This window comes from Epinephelus fuscoguttatus, linkage group LG8 (genome assembly GCF_011397635.1).
Source record: "Epinephelus fuscoguttatus linkage group LG8, E.fuscoguttatus.final_Chr_v1".
Lineage (NCBI taxonomy): Eukaryota > Metazoa > Chordata > Actinopteri > Perciformes > Serranidae > Epinephelus > Epinephelus fuscoguttatus.
The window spans coordinates 9,250,009-9,267,783 of NC_064759.1; the positions used below are offsets into that span (position 1 = coordinate 9,250,009).

The following is a 17,775-nucleotide window of genomic DNA, read 5'->3' on the forward strand; positions in this document are numbered from 1 at the left end:
CAGGTGCGGGGCCTCAGTCGAGGAGAGAGGTTTCTGAGGCCTGCAAAGACGACAGATGGTGGAGTTTCCTTCCTCCAGTTATTGTCTGCGTGTTTAATGTCTACAAATATAATGACAATTGAGTGCTGACACTAAGCAGGAGACCACGGAGAGCAAGCTGACTGAGTGACTGCTGGGACAGCAAGGCAACAGGTAGGCCCACATCCTGGCAGCCTAACGTTTACTCCCTGGTAATATACGTATGTACGGCAGCAAAGCTCTGGAAGCCCTAGGCAAGTGTTTGGTATAAGTAAAAGCATAAAGTGCCCACAGTTGTGTTTGCAGTGACGGTCGCATACAGACGTTAAAGGTTGCATCCCATAGACGCAAAAGGGTGCCTTCGACGACGCTATCATACGCAAGGCCTGTGAGAAAGGTTTTTGACGACCAGGGATGAGAATGCATTGCTACAGACATGAGGGTGGTATTGAGCTGTATTCCTAAAATGTTGATGTTCCCAGAATGTTGAATTTCACTCACCTTCATTGTGTTGGGGTGACATATCTCAAAACTATCTGTACAGCTAGATGCAACAAAAGGTAAATGAGAATGTTTTGGTGAACTGACCCTTTAACTGGAGTGATGAAGGCTACAAAGGCACGTTTGTGTGGGTGTTTCCTCTGATAATAAAAAAAGATTTATTGATTTGAACCTCTCAGTTATTGTTGACCATCAAAGTCATAATGATAAACTTTCCGTCCAAACCCACCTCACTGTTGGACAGCTGGTACCAGGGCTGTTTGCCGTAGGTGAAGATCTCCCAGAGGACCACGCCAAAGCTCCAGATGTCACTCTCTGTGGTGAACTTCCTGTACATGATGCTCTCCGGAGGCATCCAGCGGATCGGCAGCATCGTACGTCCGCCCACCTGAGGAGGGAGACGAGGCGATGTAATGCTTCATCATGGTTGCATAACAGAAGTCTCAAGGTGAACATTTAACCACTTTGCTTTGTTGATGGAATTAAGCAGAAATACCATCTTTCAGCAGCACAGATATTTTTTAAGAAATCTCTAACAGATTCAAGGACAGATTTGTCCTTGAACTCCCCACTAACCAAGACAACGAGAGTTTTAACATCCAAAATAGCTTCAATTCAAAGGATTTAAATAAAGAGAGAATGGACCCAGAGGCACCAAAGGCAAAACTACTCACAAGGCCAGACAACATTACAGCTGTGTGAAAAAAAAATCTTGTCTTTGTAAACTGGCTAAACTGTTACTTTGAGAACAACATCGAGTTTTCATCTCACGACCAAAAGTCTTGTCTTTGTTTTTGCCAGCCACTTACCCGATAGTAATCTGTGCTGTAGATGTCTCGGGACATGCCGAAGTCTCCGATTTTGACCACCAGGCCCTCCCCCACCAGGCAATTGCGGGTCGCCAGGTCGCGGTGGACGAAGTGCAGCGATGCCAGGTAGACCATGCCCGAGGCAATCTGGGCGGCGATGTGCAGCATCTGAGGCAGAGTGAGCTGACCCAGCGGGGGCATCTTCGACTCCTCCAGGATACGAGCGTCGGGGCCATGAGCTCTGCAGGTGACACAGGAGGAACAGGTGAGTGTTTCTGGATCAAGGGTGATTTTTGTTAATGGTATTTCTGCTTTATTTGACAGATGACAGGAAGATATGGGAGATATGAAGGGAATTTGATCCAGACAGTGGTGGGAGAAGTATTTAGATCCTGTGAAAGTACTAATAAAACATTTTTTAAATACTGCATTACAGCATTACTGCATTAGATTCTGCATATAAACTCCTGCTTAAAAAAAACTACCAGCAAAATGTACTTGAAGTACCTTAAATAGTACTTGTTCTGCAGAAGAATTGCCCCAGTGAGTGATAGATTATAATTTATAACATTATTATACAGTCACTGAAACATAAAAGTGAGGAGCACCACAAAAAAATGGCATCATATGTTTCTGAAAACCACATATACATTACATTTGCACATGTCATACATAAAATGGTTCTTAGGTGACGTAGTATATGAGCTGACTCTGTCACCTGGAGGTGGAGGGGATGCTGAATGGTGTGTCACCGAGGTGAGTCACCTGCCAAGGTGCAGACCACTGTTCGAGACCAACAAACATCAAAACCTAGTGTGATTTAGTGAGTCATTGCTGCGCTTCCAGCTGCTTTTTAGGCACCAAACAGTGGTGTTTTGTAGCGACCTGTTGCTTCGTTTCCAGAGGGGATAATAGCACGAAAGGTGATTGTTTTTTACCAAGACATCCCAGCGTCTGTCGGCATAAAAGTGGTATGAAAAGGGATTGTTTTTATCACTCAGACAGTGGTAATTGTTCCCCCCAAATTTAGGTATTTTAAGCCAAAAATATGATCTTTTTCCAACCATAACCAAGCTGAGATGGAGCTCGTCATAACTACTGAATATACAGTTTGGTAGTTAACTTCACTAGTTCCTAACCTGGGGATCTGGCCCCATCTTTTTTTGTACTTTTCCTCATCTTTACTTTTTGTGTAAAAAATTGGCCCTTTTTAAATGAAATCAAGTGAGAAGATAGGAAGGTAAATGTGTTTTTTTTGGTGGAGCAGCTAACAAGTCATGGACTTTTAAAGCAACAAGACAAGACATGACAAATAGATGTTTCCTTGGTTCAAGGTGAGACAAGTCAAAAAGCCTACAAACCACTGGTTTAATCTGTAACAATGCTCTTTTTTTAAAGTTTTATTTCAAGTGTATCATATTTTTCTCAATGTAACATCTCAGTCTGAAAAATAACAGTTGTCAAGTTAAAATAGTGAAGTATAAAGTACAGTATTTCTCTCTGAAATGTAGTGCAGCAGAAGTATAAAGTAGCATTTAATGAAAATATTCAAGTAAAGTCAAGTACTTTACATAAATAGAGTAACTGAGTAACTTTGCTACACTCCAGTGGTGTAATGTAACTATTTTTATTTGTGCCACTAAACTGCCATGAAGATGGTCTCATCAAGCACAAGATTATCGAACTTGTGTCAAGATAATCCACCTGGATTTTCCGAAATTATTCAATCTGTTTATCAGCAAAAACACAAAACAACACTACCATTATCTTCTTTTTTCTTTAATTGAATCAGTTAAAGACAAATGCAAATTTTTTCAGAAAATCCTTCAAACAAATTGAGTGATTTATGTAAGGTACTAATTTCTTCTACTATTTACAAACTGAATTTTCAGGTAAGATGCATGTGTAGTGGTCTAATTTTTAAGCTATTTTCAAGAACTGTTATCAGTTTTTGCTTGTTGTGTTGCCACTGGTCGATGACAGAATATTTTCCTTATTGGTTTTCTTTTCTGCACTGGAGCTGAACTCCTGACCACTGAGCAGTGTAAAGGGGACTCGTATTTCCATTTGTAAAGAACAGAACATGCTGGCCTCTGCTATTCTTCTCTGTTTCTATTGGTTGTTCAGGTTAATCAGAGGCCAGGATTGGGCTCCTGTTATGTTGGTAACTATGGCATCAACCTTGGGTGACCTGAAGGACAATGACCTCAGCATGCAATCTGCAGATTGAACATTTCTGACATATATGAGCTCTTGAGAGCATTACATGGTCGGCATGACCACACCATAATAAAGCCATTTAACAGGGATGGTTAATAGAAAACATAAGGCTTGTAATACGCCTACAATTGATTTGCAATAATGCAATTCGGAGATGCAGAGCACATTGGCTCTCAGTTGTTTTTGTGGATCCCAAACACCCACTCCCACGTCAAACTCCGGCCCTAAATGAGAAAATCACAGATGATGTGTCTCCATCCATCCTATTATCTCTCCTCTCCACTTCGTCCCCTCCTTATAAAGGAAGTTGTCTATACAATCACTATTAGTTTAAAAGGCAGGTGGCAGGGTGGGAAAGCAGCTGCATTGTGGGGGCCCTCAGACATTTCACCCATTCTGTCTGCTGGAAATGCGATTTCCATCCATTGGTGAACATATATCTTGGGCAAAGTCTGTGGTGCATGCACGTGTGTTTGTGTCTGTGTGTATTTTCACTCCCAATCTGCCTCCTGTGGAGGACACCTGGCAGGCAGCATCCACTGCGTCTGCTCTAATAGCTTGGTCAGATGGTTTCCCAGGTGCCAAGTGAGCTCTAATAGGTCAACACTGTCTCAGTCCTCAGTGACTCCTTTAGGTCCATTCACAGGTTTCTGAACATAGTTTTGAGAATATAATGTAAGTGATTTAAAAAAACACATTTTAAATCTGTTTCATCATCATGTTACAAAAGTATGGAAGCCCATTTCTGACATTGCGAGGGGAAAAAAAGATCTTGTCGGTCATTATAAACTGTCTTGAAATAAATAATAATAATAACTTATTATCTGATTGATTGATTGATTGATTGCTTTATTTTGAACATATAAACAGTTAAAAATAGAAAAAGTTCTGAGAATAATGAGAAATTAAACTAACTCTATTTTGAGATGCTACATAATTATTTTTTAGATACTAAGTTGTTGTTTTTTTGAGAAATGTTCTTATTTTGCAGGCTGTTTTACAGGCTGAGCCAGTAATTCACCTTTTGCTAAGCCCTGCCCCTTTGTGATGGTCCGACATGCTGTCAGAGTAAGCATGGAGCCCACGCTGTAACTAACTGCACTCCCTGAAGAGATATTATCATATTTTTGGAACAATGAAAGAGTGATTCCAGAGAGAAGCAGACAGAGGGGTCTACAGTCTGTGTTTGAAGGATATATCCAGGATGTCAAACTGACTCAGCAGCAACAACAGGTTAAAAAGACAAAGATAGTTAGAAGCTAAAGCCGAACTATAGGCTACAGATCACAGTGTAAAAGTGAACCACCACATCACTGCTGATCGCCACACAAGACAATGAATATAAAGGGAAACTTTGCTCATATTGAACCAGCTGTGTGGCATCACAGTGTGTGCAGATGAACGTGTTTGGCTATGGACCTTTGGACCTCCGCCGCTGGATGGGCAGGGATCTCAGGGGGAAGTCAAACAACGTTCATCTGCACACACTGTGATGCCACACAGCTGGTTGAATATCAGCAAAGTTTCCCTACTTCCCTTCACTGGTTCCTGTACAGCAGGGTCGGTCTTTGCTTCACTGTTATAATCATTAAAAAGCAAAAGCAGCATGTGCATACATTCAGTAGGCTATATCTTCAGTAGCTAGCTAGCTAACCCTACACTTTTCAGGGTCTGATCCTGGTTTTGGAACAGGGAAGAAACGTATATCTTTTTCCAACCTCTCCAGGTAACGAGTATCATTAATACACGACGTGCCCCAGGCACAACATTTAGCTCCAAATCCACAAAACCAGCCTGAAAATGAAGGAAATCTGAAACGACTCTATTAGAGTCAATGGAGCACAGCTGTGTTGTTGTCGGACCCTGGTCAGGGCCGGCCCCATGCTACGTTATGATTGGCCAGTCTGCATCTGGGGGCGGAACTTAGCAAAGGGTCAGTTGGAAAGGCTGCACTCACTTGACTAATACACTGACAAGAGTAAAGTAAGAAGTAGACGTGCAAAAAGGCAAATTTTGGTGTTGGATTGGTCACAAAACACAGGACTTTCCCCCAAGAGACCAGTGTGAGGAAGTGTGTGAATCTTTATAGATATTTTAAGGTGCATCCTCACCATGTTTCTTCTCCTTAACCGAACCAAAATAACTTACTTGTCTAAGCCTAACCTACGTAACGTTATATTAAACATGTAATTTTATGTTATGTATGTGACGTCATTCAAAGGGCGTTAATTTGTTAGATATCATACGAACCGTTGTATGAGGATACATCATTATTTTGAGACATTTAGTCAATATTTCAAGAAAGTTTGTCGCTATAATGATTAACAGGATTATTTTCTCATCACACTGGCAGAAATGGGCCTCCATCCATACAAACAGCTCAGCTCCTCTTGAGATGAGTTCAGTGAACAATTCAAGACAACTTGCCTACATCAGCTTTGGTAATGCATCTGATTGTTTACTGCATCCATCAATATTCAAATCAAATCCTGCAATCCACAATATTTGCTATTATCATGTGAGGACAGCTTGTAACTAAGATATTTGCCCCGTGCCTTGACACGAACGAGAGTCCTTCCATGGATGCAACAAGAGTTTTCTTATTTCTAATTTAACAAAGCAAACTCTCCATCTATTCAACTCACTGTTGCCTCCATTTTCTGACAGTCCAGTGATATAAACTGTCAGTGAGGGAAAAAGGAGGAGAAATTATGAAGTAAAAACAAATCATTGCTTATATTAAAACATGTTTGAGCCACTTTAGCAAAAGACAGTGAGCAATTTATCCTCAAATCTTGATTTGTGAAGAAATTTACAGGACTCTCTACAGTCCCCAGATAATCTACGCTCCTTCTGAAAAGGACTTTAGGGACCTTAAAGTGCAGAGACGGAAAAAAAAGCAGCAGCAACAAAACATTAGTCTGTACAGTAAACACTTCCACAGCCGTCTTCGATGCATTTCTATTACATCACACAGAATCCACACAACCACATGTTGTACTGAGGTCAGCTGAGTGAGTTTAACCTCACATCAGGTCTGACCGATACTGTGGCTGCAATGCGGCTCACAGTGTCTCTAAAGAACGGGAGTCACTTATCAGTGTGTCAGAGGTCAACAGTTCGTGAAGTATTAAAGACATCCACATGGACAAAGACCTTGTTCACATTTAGATATGTCACAGTAGGAAAATCAAAGGTTGTAAACTAGAGTTATCACTAATGGTTATGTTTATTAGCTAATAATCTAAATTAAAGAGACAGTTCACCCCAAAATCAAAAATATATATTTTACAAATTTTTTATTTCACCTGTAGTGTTATGTATCGGTCTAAATTGGTTCGGTTTGAGTTGCAGAGTGTTGGAGATATCAGCCGTGAAGACGTCCGTCTTCTCTCCAGTTTAAGGAAATAGCCTGTTCTCATTCTGAAGTCATGAAAAACCGCCTCTTTGTCAGTGATTGAACGGAAAGTACTTGTCGCTGCAGTATGACATGTCACTGGATGGTCTCAGGTTAAAATGCTGTTGGTAATGACATAATCTAGGAGCCGAAAGTTCTCTGTAGGGCAGACTGATCCATCAAACCCTGGACTTTCACCCGGGAGCTTAGTGTTCACTTCCCGTATGAATATAGAGCCAAACCATAATTTTTTTTTTTCTAAACCTAACCATGTGCTTGTGCTGACGTCCTTGCGTTGGTTGCTAAATCCTGGAACATCAGCATCAGACACAGGAGGATACCTAGCGTGTCATATGTAGACATGAAAGGCGACTGACAAAGCGGCGATATGTGATGACTTGGGATGAGAACGTGTTGAATGGAAGCAGATGGTGGTGCTGAAAAATACATCTGGAAAAACTCAACAGCAACGTCTCTTTCCAGAAATCATAACCTGGTTACTCAGTTTTATATAGGAACCTTTTTCTTTCACTGCATTACTCCCGCCAACCATATTACTGCACAAGTGTGCATCTACTGCTAGCTTACCTAGCACCACTGAGCTAGCTAACGTTACAGCTTAGCTAGGAAGGGCGCCATTAATGTTTACACCTTGCACTTTCTGAGCATGAGCCCAATCCATAGGTGTATGCACCCTTCCTTTTGCACAGTAATATGGTTTGAGGGTGTAGCTCAGTCGAAAGAAAGTAGTTCCTACTTGAAACTGCTCACTACAAGGTCTGTGGATTATCTTGAGTAACCGGGTCTCATAATTTCTGCAAAGAGACATTGATGTTCAGTTTTTCAAATGTATTTTTTGGCACTTTGAGCACCACAAGCCAAGTTCCATTTAGTGGAGCCTATCCCAGCTGACACTGGGCGAGAGGTGGGGTACACCCTGGACAGGTCACCAGACTATCACACGGCTGACACATAGAGACAGACAACCATTCACACTCACATTCACACCTACGGACAATTTAGAGTCACCAATTAACCTGCATGTCTTTGGACTGTGGGAGGAAGCTGGAGTACCTGGAGAAAACCCACGCTGACACGGGGAGAACATAAGCTACTCACAGAGGGGCTCCCCCACCCTGGGATGGTGGAACAGTGGATAGCGTTGTCGCCTAACAACAACAAGGGGGTTCCTGGTTTGAACTCAGGGTGGGAGGTTTGGGGTGAACTGTTCCTTTAAACTGTTCCTTTCCTAATATTCTCCCGATTATTGACAAATTGTTTGGTCTGTGAAATGATAGAAAATATTGATCCACAATGTCGTGAAGCCAAAATAAGGCTATTTAAATTGCTTGTTTTGTCCGACCCACAGTTTCAAAGCTAAGAATATTCAGTTTAATATCATACAAGATTCAGAAAAATATCAAATATTCTCATTTGAAAACTAGATTCTTTGTATTTTCTTTCTTAAATTCTGGATAACTTTCTGTCAACTGATTTCTTGTCTCAGCTCCAGTGTAAATAATATTAATGATGGTTCCTTTTCCCATTTCGCTGCTGGCTCACTTTCAACATGTAGTTCAGTTTCTAATATGCTCCCTTATGATATCAACACTTTGATCAGCAGGGATGGACAGTTGTGTGAATGGCACTCTTCTCAGAGCATTATGAGCAGGGCTGCTACGTACCTGAGAAATCGGTTGAGGTCTCCGTGCCTCATGTATTCAAACACCATGGCCAGCGGCTCTCCGTCTGTACAGACGCCGTAGAATCGCACAATGTGCTGGTGTTGAAGCACCGTCAGCAGCTCCGCCTCCCTCTGGAAGTCCTGCCGGGTCGACTCATTGGCGTCCTTTAGAGTCTGTGACCACACAAGCAAGGAATTGACATGAAGATGCTAATTAATAAGCTTAATTTAAAAGTAAAAAGTGTTTTTTAAAAAAAGCCAGCAACAGTGAAGAGTGCAATAAATTGTGTGATAGAAAAGTATGTGACAATGCTGTTGTAGAGGACTGTGTGTATTAATGAGGAGTTTTTCATTTGGCGCTGAACTCCTGGCTACGCCCCTGCTTGTGAGTGATGATGTGTTGCAATAAAAGCACAAGTCTGATTAATGGGGAGATAAATCCGAGCAGAGCCAAATTCATCGTCCTGTTTTTAGTCGCTGTGGTTTGCATTAACCTGTTGTAACATGAGCCGTGTATTAAACCACCCGACCGTCCTCAACAATACATCTCACTCTGAAACCACAGGATGTTATTTCAGTGTATGGAGGATTAAAGTATAAGTGCAGTGTATTTACTGTTGCTCTTGTTGGTGTGGTATCAAGTAGCTTTTTGCGAGTACTTAAAGGAATACTTTACCTTCAAAATGGTGCATCAAGTACTCACCACGTGTTACCTTGAATTTGTGAAGAAAACTGTTTTCCTCTCATGCCTCCAAGGTGAACAGAGAATCCAAAAAAGGCGAACCTTTTACTTAAATTGAAGTTACAACAGCAAAACTATTTTAAAGACATCCCTTTACACAACTCTCACACAACTTCCGCAGTAAAATCCAAGTCTCATTTATCCAGTTGGTTGTACGTTCACTACTTCCCAAACGCTACAACATTACAATTAAAAACATGTCAGTACAAACAGTCTCATGCACGGCTAAATAGCGTGCCTGGCACAAGTGCATGTGAACTCTGCTAGGCATGCTCAGGTTGTGCTACTCGTAGGCGAAAGTGTTTTATACTGTAATGTTTTTGCTAAAATGCATGTGTTTGGGAAGTACTGTGAGAGATTGTAAACAGATATTTTATAGTTTTGCTGTTGTTAAACGTGGTCTCCCATGATTTTGAGTCATGAGGAATGTTCACCTTTTTGGATTCTCCATCTTCCGTGGAGGCCTGCCAGAAAAACAAAGTTTCCCTCACGAATTCAAAGTAAAACAAAGTGAGTAATTGATATACAAATGGTCGCTGATGAATTATTCTTTTAGCTTTGTTTTTTGATATTTATTTCTTGGGTGTTTTTGCCTTTGTTAGACAGTGGACAGTAGAGAGCTGAGTGGAAGAGAGGAGAGCGATGGCGGATGTCATGCAATAAGCTGAACTACTTAAATATAGCAATTTTAAAATCCAAAGAAAAAATACAGTTACTGCTTTTCTCTTTTGTTTTATGTTTAGAGGGAGTAAAACCACATTATTGGTAGGGGTGGGAATCACCAGAGGCCCTATGATATGATAATATCAAGATACTTGAATAAAGATGCAATATTATTAAGGTTTTAAACATTTTGCAATATGCTGAGTATTGCGATAACATATATTGCAATAAATTGGGATTTATTACTGTTTTTCAACTGCAAACTGACCCTTCAAGAAAAGTGGTGAAGATGTACCTTGAAATGACTCAGAATTCACTTGGTTTCACACACTTCCTCACACTGGTCTCTTGAGGGAAAGTCCTGTGTTTTGTGACCAATCCAACACCAAAATTTGCCTTTTTACATGTCTACTTCTTTCTTTACTCTTGTCAGTGTATTAGTCAAGTAAGTGCAGCCTTTCTGACTGACTCTTCACTAAGTTTCGCCCCCCAGATGCAGACTGGCCAATCATAACGTAGCATGGGTCCTACTCAGACCAGGGTCTGACAATAACACAGTTGTGCTCCATTGACTCTAACGCAGTCGTTTCAGATTTCCTTCATTTTCAGGCTGGTTTTGTGGATTTGGAGCTAAATGTTGTGCCTGGGGCACGTCGTGTATTAATGATACTCGTTACCTGGAGAGGTTGGAAAAAGATATACGTTTCTTCCCTGTTCCAAAACCAAAACCAGACCCTGAAAAGTGCAGGGTTAGCTAGCTAGCTACTGAAGATACAGCCTACTGAATGTATACACATGCTGCTTTTGCTTTGTAATGATTATAACAGTGAAGCAAAGACCGACCCTGCTGTACAGGAACCAGTGAAGGGAAGCAGGGAAACGTGATTGTATTTGCAATAGTAATCATTTATAGAATTAAAAAGACATTTAGCGTTCCTGTATTGATGCATTATTGCCACACAAATATATTGTCATACGATTATGTATCGATTTGTCCCCCCACTCCTGATCAGTAGTAAAAGAGCTGTGTTTCTGTGTCAGTTCACTTACCTTGATTGCGACCAGCATCTTGTCGCTGTCAGGACTCAGGTTGGCACACTCTGCCAGGTAAACCTTGCCAAACGCTCCTTCGCCCAGCTCCCATTTTAACACAATGTCCTGCCGTTTAATATGCTGGACACCTGATCATGAAACACAGAAAAGGTTTGAAAATCTGGGTGAAATTATGTCGTGCTTGCACCAAAAGTTTATTGTATTTGCATAAGATTTCACCACTTTGTGCCTCTTGTAATCAGCAGACAAAAAACAAATATTACAGACATTAAAGAAAAGACAGACAGTGACCAAAACACCTGACATGATAAAGTGTGAATAATAACACAGACAATCCAGACACCAAAATGTCATTAAATCTTGGGGAATGAGCACGAGTGTGGATTCAATCACAACCGTTATCGGAGTGGAAACGAGTTCAGCATCAACACTCACACATGTCTTTCTCCTTGATGATGCCGCAGAAGTACTGTGGATTCTCTACAAAGCTGGATAAACCAGAGTCTTCATCTGAGGAAGGCGGGCTGGTCCCAAAGTTCATAAAACGAAGTGACACGGCGAGGTCATCCTCCGTGCCCAAAACTGATGAGCCTAATGAAACGGGGAGGGATACAAACAAGCAAAACTGAGCGATGTGTAACACCTAATCAGCCTCCAACCACTTGTGATTGCAGCGGCCATCAAAAGAAAATTCAGAACTCATTTTTTCCCGTTCGTGGAATCAGCATTCTCCGCTGCCAACTTGGCTACACGTTTGTTGGTGCCATGGCGACAGATGATGATGACAAGGCTCTAATAATCACCATCATCAACCATGCGGCAATCAGGACACATTGAACTGGAGAAAAAATGGGAAGGAAGCACGAATGGTTAGCAACCCCTGACTACAGCACGTATTAAAAGCCAAACAAGTGGGGTCCAAATTGTAAAACCCCACTCAGCAAGGCAAACCACAGAACCCCTAGAGTCCAACACGGCAGAAAATGGAACAACAAAGAGAGAGCACAGGAGCGATGGAGGGAAGGAAAGAGGGAGCAGGGTCCACTTAGGCAATCAGGCCCACTCAGGCACTTTGAGAGTGAGAAGGGTAGATGTGTGTGTGTGTGTGTGTGTGTGTGTGTGTGTGTGTGTGTGTGTGTGTTGGGGGGTGGGGTCCGAGTGGAGCTATATCACGTCTAGCTGTTCCTCCATCCATCCATCCATCCATCCATCCATCCATCCATCTTCTTTAATGGCCCTCACCACGTGGCAGTGGCCAAGGGAGGTTTCTGCCGCCATTCTCATGCAGTAATTAAGGCACTTTAGCCTGGCCGACACAGCGGCTGCCTGTGTGCAAAGTTACAGCTCAGTGGAAATCCTATATTAGTCAGTCTCTCCTGAGCAGTACCTTCTGAGAGCCTGACAGAACCATCTGCGGTTTGAAACAATAATTTGGCAGAACCTTTGATTATGGCTCATTCAAGTTTGCATATACGTCTTCGGATTGTGGTTCTGGGCTGAGACGATGTCATCTACTGGGTTAGGTTCCTTTTGATCGCACTAATACAGCATGGAAATATCATAGAGAGATATGGAAGCTTGATTATATGAGTGATACGGAAAGCCACGTCATCGGGCGCTCTCTGCGATAATGACTTTCACAAAAAGTAATTTTGACGCCGGACCTGTTGTTTGAAAGAAGTCTTGATGCCTTGATGGGTAAAACTTTCAGCGGTTCCCAGTGCAGTTTGATTTGCCAAAGATTTTTTTTTATTGTAGTCACAGAGCTGATTACAAGAGTGCTCAGTTTAGCATTGCACTCTCATGTCTGTGCGTTAAAGGGATAGTCCGGATCTTCTTTTAAAGATTATTTTTATGGGCTTTTTGCCTCTAATTGACAGGACAGTGTGTGAAATGGGGAGAGACTATCCACGACTATCCACTACGCTACCGACGCCACAATAGTTTGGATCTTTTGAAGTGGGTTGTGTGAGGTACTTAGTCCACACACTCTGGAAAAGAATCCACTTAAAAAAACACAAGATAACAATTGGCATGCATCTTTTTTACGCAGTTCCAACTTTGGCATTATTGAACCAATCTTATCAATCTCAACTAACTAAAATAATTTGGTTCAACCTCAAAATAATTAAGCTGAGCCAACTTAATATTTATCTCAAAGTTTTGGTGATACTTAGAAGTCAGATTATTCTATTTAAGATATTCCAATTTATTTATTTTAATTCCATACTATTCAAACGTGTCAAAAATGCTTTTGATTTTAACCAACTTCTTAAAATAAGCTGTCCACTGACTAAAACGCTTTAATAAAACAGACATCATTTTTTATGCAAGAAAAAAAAACATCTTTATTTTAAACATTATCCACTGACACCATATATTGTTTTTTAGTGTATTACCTACAGTAGATGGTGGTTGGCCATATCATCTTGTCCACGATAATACTGGTATAATTTTAAATATCATATGAATTCATATCGTGATACTTGCGATATTTTGACTTGTTAACATATTGACGTTATATTGTTACCCACGGCAACAACAAGCATGGCTGAAAGCAAAATTATTACTGATTCCGCAGTGGTTCCAAAAAGAGGAGCAGCTTCAGTAGTGTGGAATAAACTGTGGTGTCCTGAATGGTTTATGAACAGCCCTGGACTTCTCAGACTATTTTACCGCTCAGAGGGAACTCATTCAGCGGCTCCTCCGGCAGCAGCGCAGTGTCTCTCCCTCTCCTCTCTCGCCTTGCGCACACCAGAGTCAGTGTTGTCGAGTGATTCTGTCATAAATCTTTGGTAATGTAAACCTACGTGATCCCCGGCTTGTCCAAAAACTACACATATGTCAAGAATTCTCTCTCTTCTAATCAAGTAAGATGACAAAATGGATACCACTCCCATGTCTGTTGCTACATCTGAAGCCAGAGCAAACAGCCGCTTAGCTTAGCATAAAAACAACAAGTTGCATTTTTTTACAGAGAGATAGGCAAGAGACAGAATAAGCATATCATCAAACTGTTTTCCTTCTTTCACAGCTATATTGTGCATGCAGTAAAATAAATAATGTGTTTTTACTTACGGTGAATCCCAAACTTGGAATGCTGGCCACACTTGTTAATAACCAAAACCATGATGAGGAGAAAAGTGCAGGCAAACACAGCAAGACCCACAGCCACAGACACCTGTTCAAACAAAGACAGGTTTGCAGTTACACTCACCAACATCATTGATACTCATTACATATTTGCACTGAATGATGACAGGCAGACGTACCACAAACACTGGACTCTCTGGGTTCTCTGTGACGTCCATGTCGGATTTGTTTGTAGGAACTGAAAGGCAGAAGTGAGATTTGTTAAAGGCTTAAAAAAGACTTCCCATAAAGTCCATGCAGTGTTGAGGAAACATGCAAAGTAAAAATCAATCCAGGACTTACTTGGATTGGGATCAGGAACTAGTGGGAGGGAAGCAAGAACACAAACACATTTATGGACACATGTTACAGAGAACCAAAGATGCAGCCTGTGCATTCAAAGGGTGCACTGGCTATTCTGCAATATATCAAACCTTCACACATCCTGTTTCAATACTAAACTTTAATCTGATGATGACTGTGAGGACACCACAAGTCTGTTGGTCCATTCACAATTCTCTCCCTCCCACTCCCACTGCTTCCTCTAATCAGCTGACTATGGGTGTTCACTCCCCTAGTTATCCAATCAAACTTCGCCGCGATCTCCATCAGCCAATCAGGATGCCACTGCCAAATTATAAATCTGCTCTTTCCTCTGCTGCTGTCAGCTGTCATTTTAGGCAGAATTGTCCCATCCTCCTCCACCCCGTTCAGTTCCACCCATCATGTCCAGAGTCCAGGATGAGCTCAACAAAGACTCATTCCTTTCCTCATTCAGATCATCAGCACTTCTCCATCTTCTCCACATCCTCATTTCATCTTCACCACCTCTACCACCACCAGCATCTGGACCTGGGGGGTTCTAAGGGGTCTAATCGCCAAAGACTTTTCACATTTTTCATTCTTAAGTGCACATGCTAATAAATATTCTTTTCACTATGAAAATAAGTCTCTCCGATTGACCAAAAGCAGAGGTGGGTAGAGTAGCCAAATATTGTACTCAAGTAAGAGTACTGATACTTTAGAACAATATTACTCAAGTAAAAGTAAAAAGTAGTCATCCAAATAATTACTTGAGTAAGAGTAAAAGAGTATTTGGTGAAAAAACTACTCAAGTACTGAGTAACTGTTGAGTAACGTCTGATTTACTTTTTAAAATAAGAACATGAACGTAATCAATCAATCAAAAATAAATTAAATCTTTACAAACATAACAAATCAAGGCACAAGAAACACAATATATTCTTATATATACTGTGTATATGTAATTATGTACTCAGAGGTGGGTAGAGTAGCCAAATATTGTTGCTTTAAAACAATATAACTCAAGTAAAAGTAAAAAGTATTTTGCATTAAAACTACTCTGAAAAGTACAATTTATCCAAAAAGTTACTCAAGTAAATGTAACTGAGTAAATGTAACTAGTTACTACCCACCTCTGACCGGAAGTAGCACTTTTCACACTATCCGGCATCCACTGCCTCTTAATTTCTACAGAACAAACCTCTATGTTAACAATCATGCACCTTGTAAAGCCTTGCTCTACTAATGTACAATACATTACTTGGCAGTAGTCCACTCTCATGTCTGTGCAATACCTATGGAGCCAGACCTGGGAGCTGATTAACTTTTTGCATCCCAGTTTATGAGTAAAATATTACTTTTGTAGATGTAGAAAATGTTTTGCAAATATAAATACTTAATACACTTGGGTGAAAGCAGTTTGTGTGCCGTGTTCTAGCTGTTCCTCACAGCTCCATATTCACATCTAAAAATGTTTAAATCTATTTAAAAAAAAAACTATTAAACTATCATACTAAACACTGATTGATTCAACTGACTTTAAAGCAGAATATGACATGTGGATGTGAATGTAAACCTGTTTAGAACCCAATTATGTTACAAATAAAAAAACTGTAACGGTGGATTTCTACTCGAAATGTACTCATAAGTTTTTTTTATTACGATACTTAAGTTATGTCCACTGGAATGGTTGGGGGATCTGAACGGGTTATGGTATGTTATGATATAATATGATGGCCCACATTGCTTGAGGGGGCACAAAATAGAAACTAATATTTAAGTAATGAATTAATATCTCCCTGTAAAACAATAACATTTCTGTTTTCATAAACGTTAAACAAACCAGATCAAATGTGTCATTTAGTGAGCTTTAGAGGGGATGTTTTAACGTTGGACACAGTCAGACTAGTTGTTTCCCCTGCTTCCAGTCTTTGTGCTAAGCTATGCTAAAATAATATGACATTCAGATATGAATATTAATATAGGAGGCACAAAATAGAAACTAATATTTACTGGAAGTACCGCAATGGTGAGTGGTAATTGTGAGCGGTTATTAGTTTTGCGGCACTTGCCGGCTGATTCAGAGTTAATCAGGAATGACTCATGAAGAAAGTAGTCAGTATGTGATTTACAGATCTCTAAGAACTAATCATCACGTAAGGTTTCACTCATGTATATTTATATACTATATAGTCCTTGATGCAGACTTGTAACGACGTAGTACTACAGGGACCTTATTGTGAAGTGTAGATTAATTAAGTCATTGTTTCAAAGCTGGATCAAGCTGTGTCAAAATCAGAAGATATTCAGATAGATTCTTCTTTTAGCAGCCCTAATGGCCTCCTCTGCTCATTATAGCATGCTGCTTGGAAAAAACATTCTGCAGCTCCAAAACAGTTTCAGGAACTCACCTGGAATTATCCCCTCAGGATCGAGCGGGTCGAAGGGATTGTCCATAAACTTCCCAGTGGCTGTGGCCTCGTCCCTTCCCAGTCTGTTCTGTGCGATCAGAGTGTAGTAGCCATTGTCGATGTGGGTGGGCTTGTTGAGGAAGAGACATCCGTGTTTCACTGATCCGTCGCTCGAGTCAGGGATGAGCTGCGTATATCTGTAGACACCCTCTATGAGTTCGTTGCCATTGTACTGCCAGGTGATGTTTGGTTCAGGGTTTCCATCCACAGCAAAGGGGAAACACCAGTGGTGCTGCTGCACGGCGTCCCTCAGGAAGAGAATTTTGACTGGGACTGTTGGGAGATGACAGATTTGGGAGTTCAGAGGTGGTTACAGAAGAAAGTAGAAAGGTAATAATAAAATAAAGGTAATAATAAATAATAATAATAATAATAATAAATGGTGGGCCCCAGGGTTTGTTCTTAGGACCACTCTTATTTACAACTTGTTGAAACCAGCACATTCTCACTCCGACCTCGTCACGTATTGACGTTTGTTCATGGACTTTCCACGTTCACGTACAACGTTCAAGGTACCCTGGGTGTGCTGGTTGTTGACGTTGGGTTGGGTTTAGGCAACAAAAGCACATGGTTAGGTTTAAGAAAAAAGAAGAACAGGATTTGGCTTTAGAATCTTACGGGACGTGAACACCGCTCTCTTGGGTGAAAGTCAGTGTTGGACCCATCCAAAACCCCTCCCGCTCGCCTCACTTGGACTTTCGCCACCTTAACTTTCGTCCTTGTCCTGCTGCGTTTCCCCCTGATGCTGCCAGGTTAGGGTTAGGCTTTTGATACTGTACAAT

General features: G+C 41.0%; 1 protein-coding gene across 1 annotated transcript in view; it reads right to left on the minus strand.

Annotated features, from left to right (window-relative positions):
- Positions 1-17,775, minus strand: part of ntrk1 (neurotrophic tyrosine kinase, receptor, type 1) — a 56,436-nt gene that overhangs the window by 5,150 nt on the left and 33,511 nt on the right. The window contains exons 8-16 of the mRNA XM_049582917.1: positions 16,934-17,266; positions 14,523-14,540; positions 14,360-14,418; positions 14,166-14,268; positions 11,523-11,678; positions 11,085-11,215; positions 8,631-8,803; positions 1,329-1,569; positions 749-907 (exon numbers count right to left, since the gene is read on the minus strand). Coding sequence (XP_049438874.1) covers positions 749-907; positions 1,329-1,569; positions 8,631-8,803; positions 11,085-11,215; positions 11,523-11,678; positions 14,166-14,268; positions 14,360-14,418; positions 14,523-14,540; positions 16,934-17,266 — 1,373 coding nt within the window. The remainder of the gene's footprint in view (positions 1-748; positions 908-1,328; positions 1,570-8,630; positions 8,804-11,084; positions 11,216-11,522; positions 11,679-14,165; positions 14,269-14,359; positions 14,419-14,522; positions 14,541-16,933; positions 17,267-17,775) is intronic.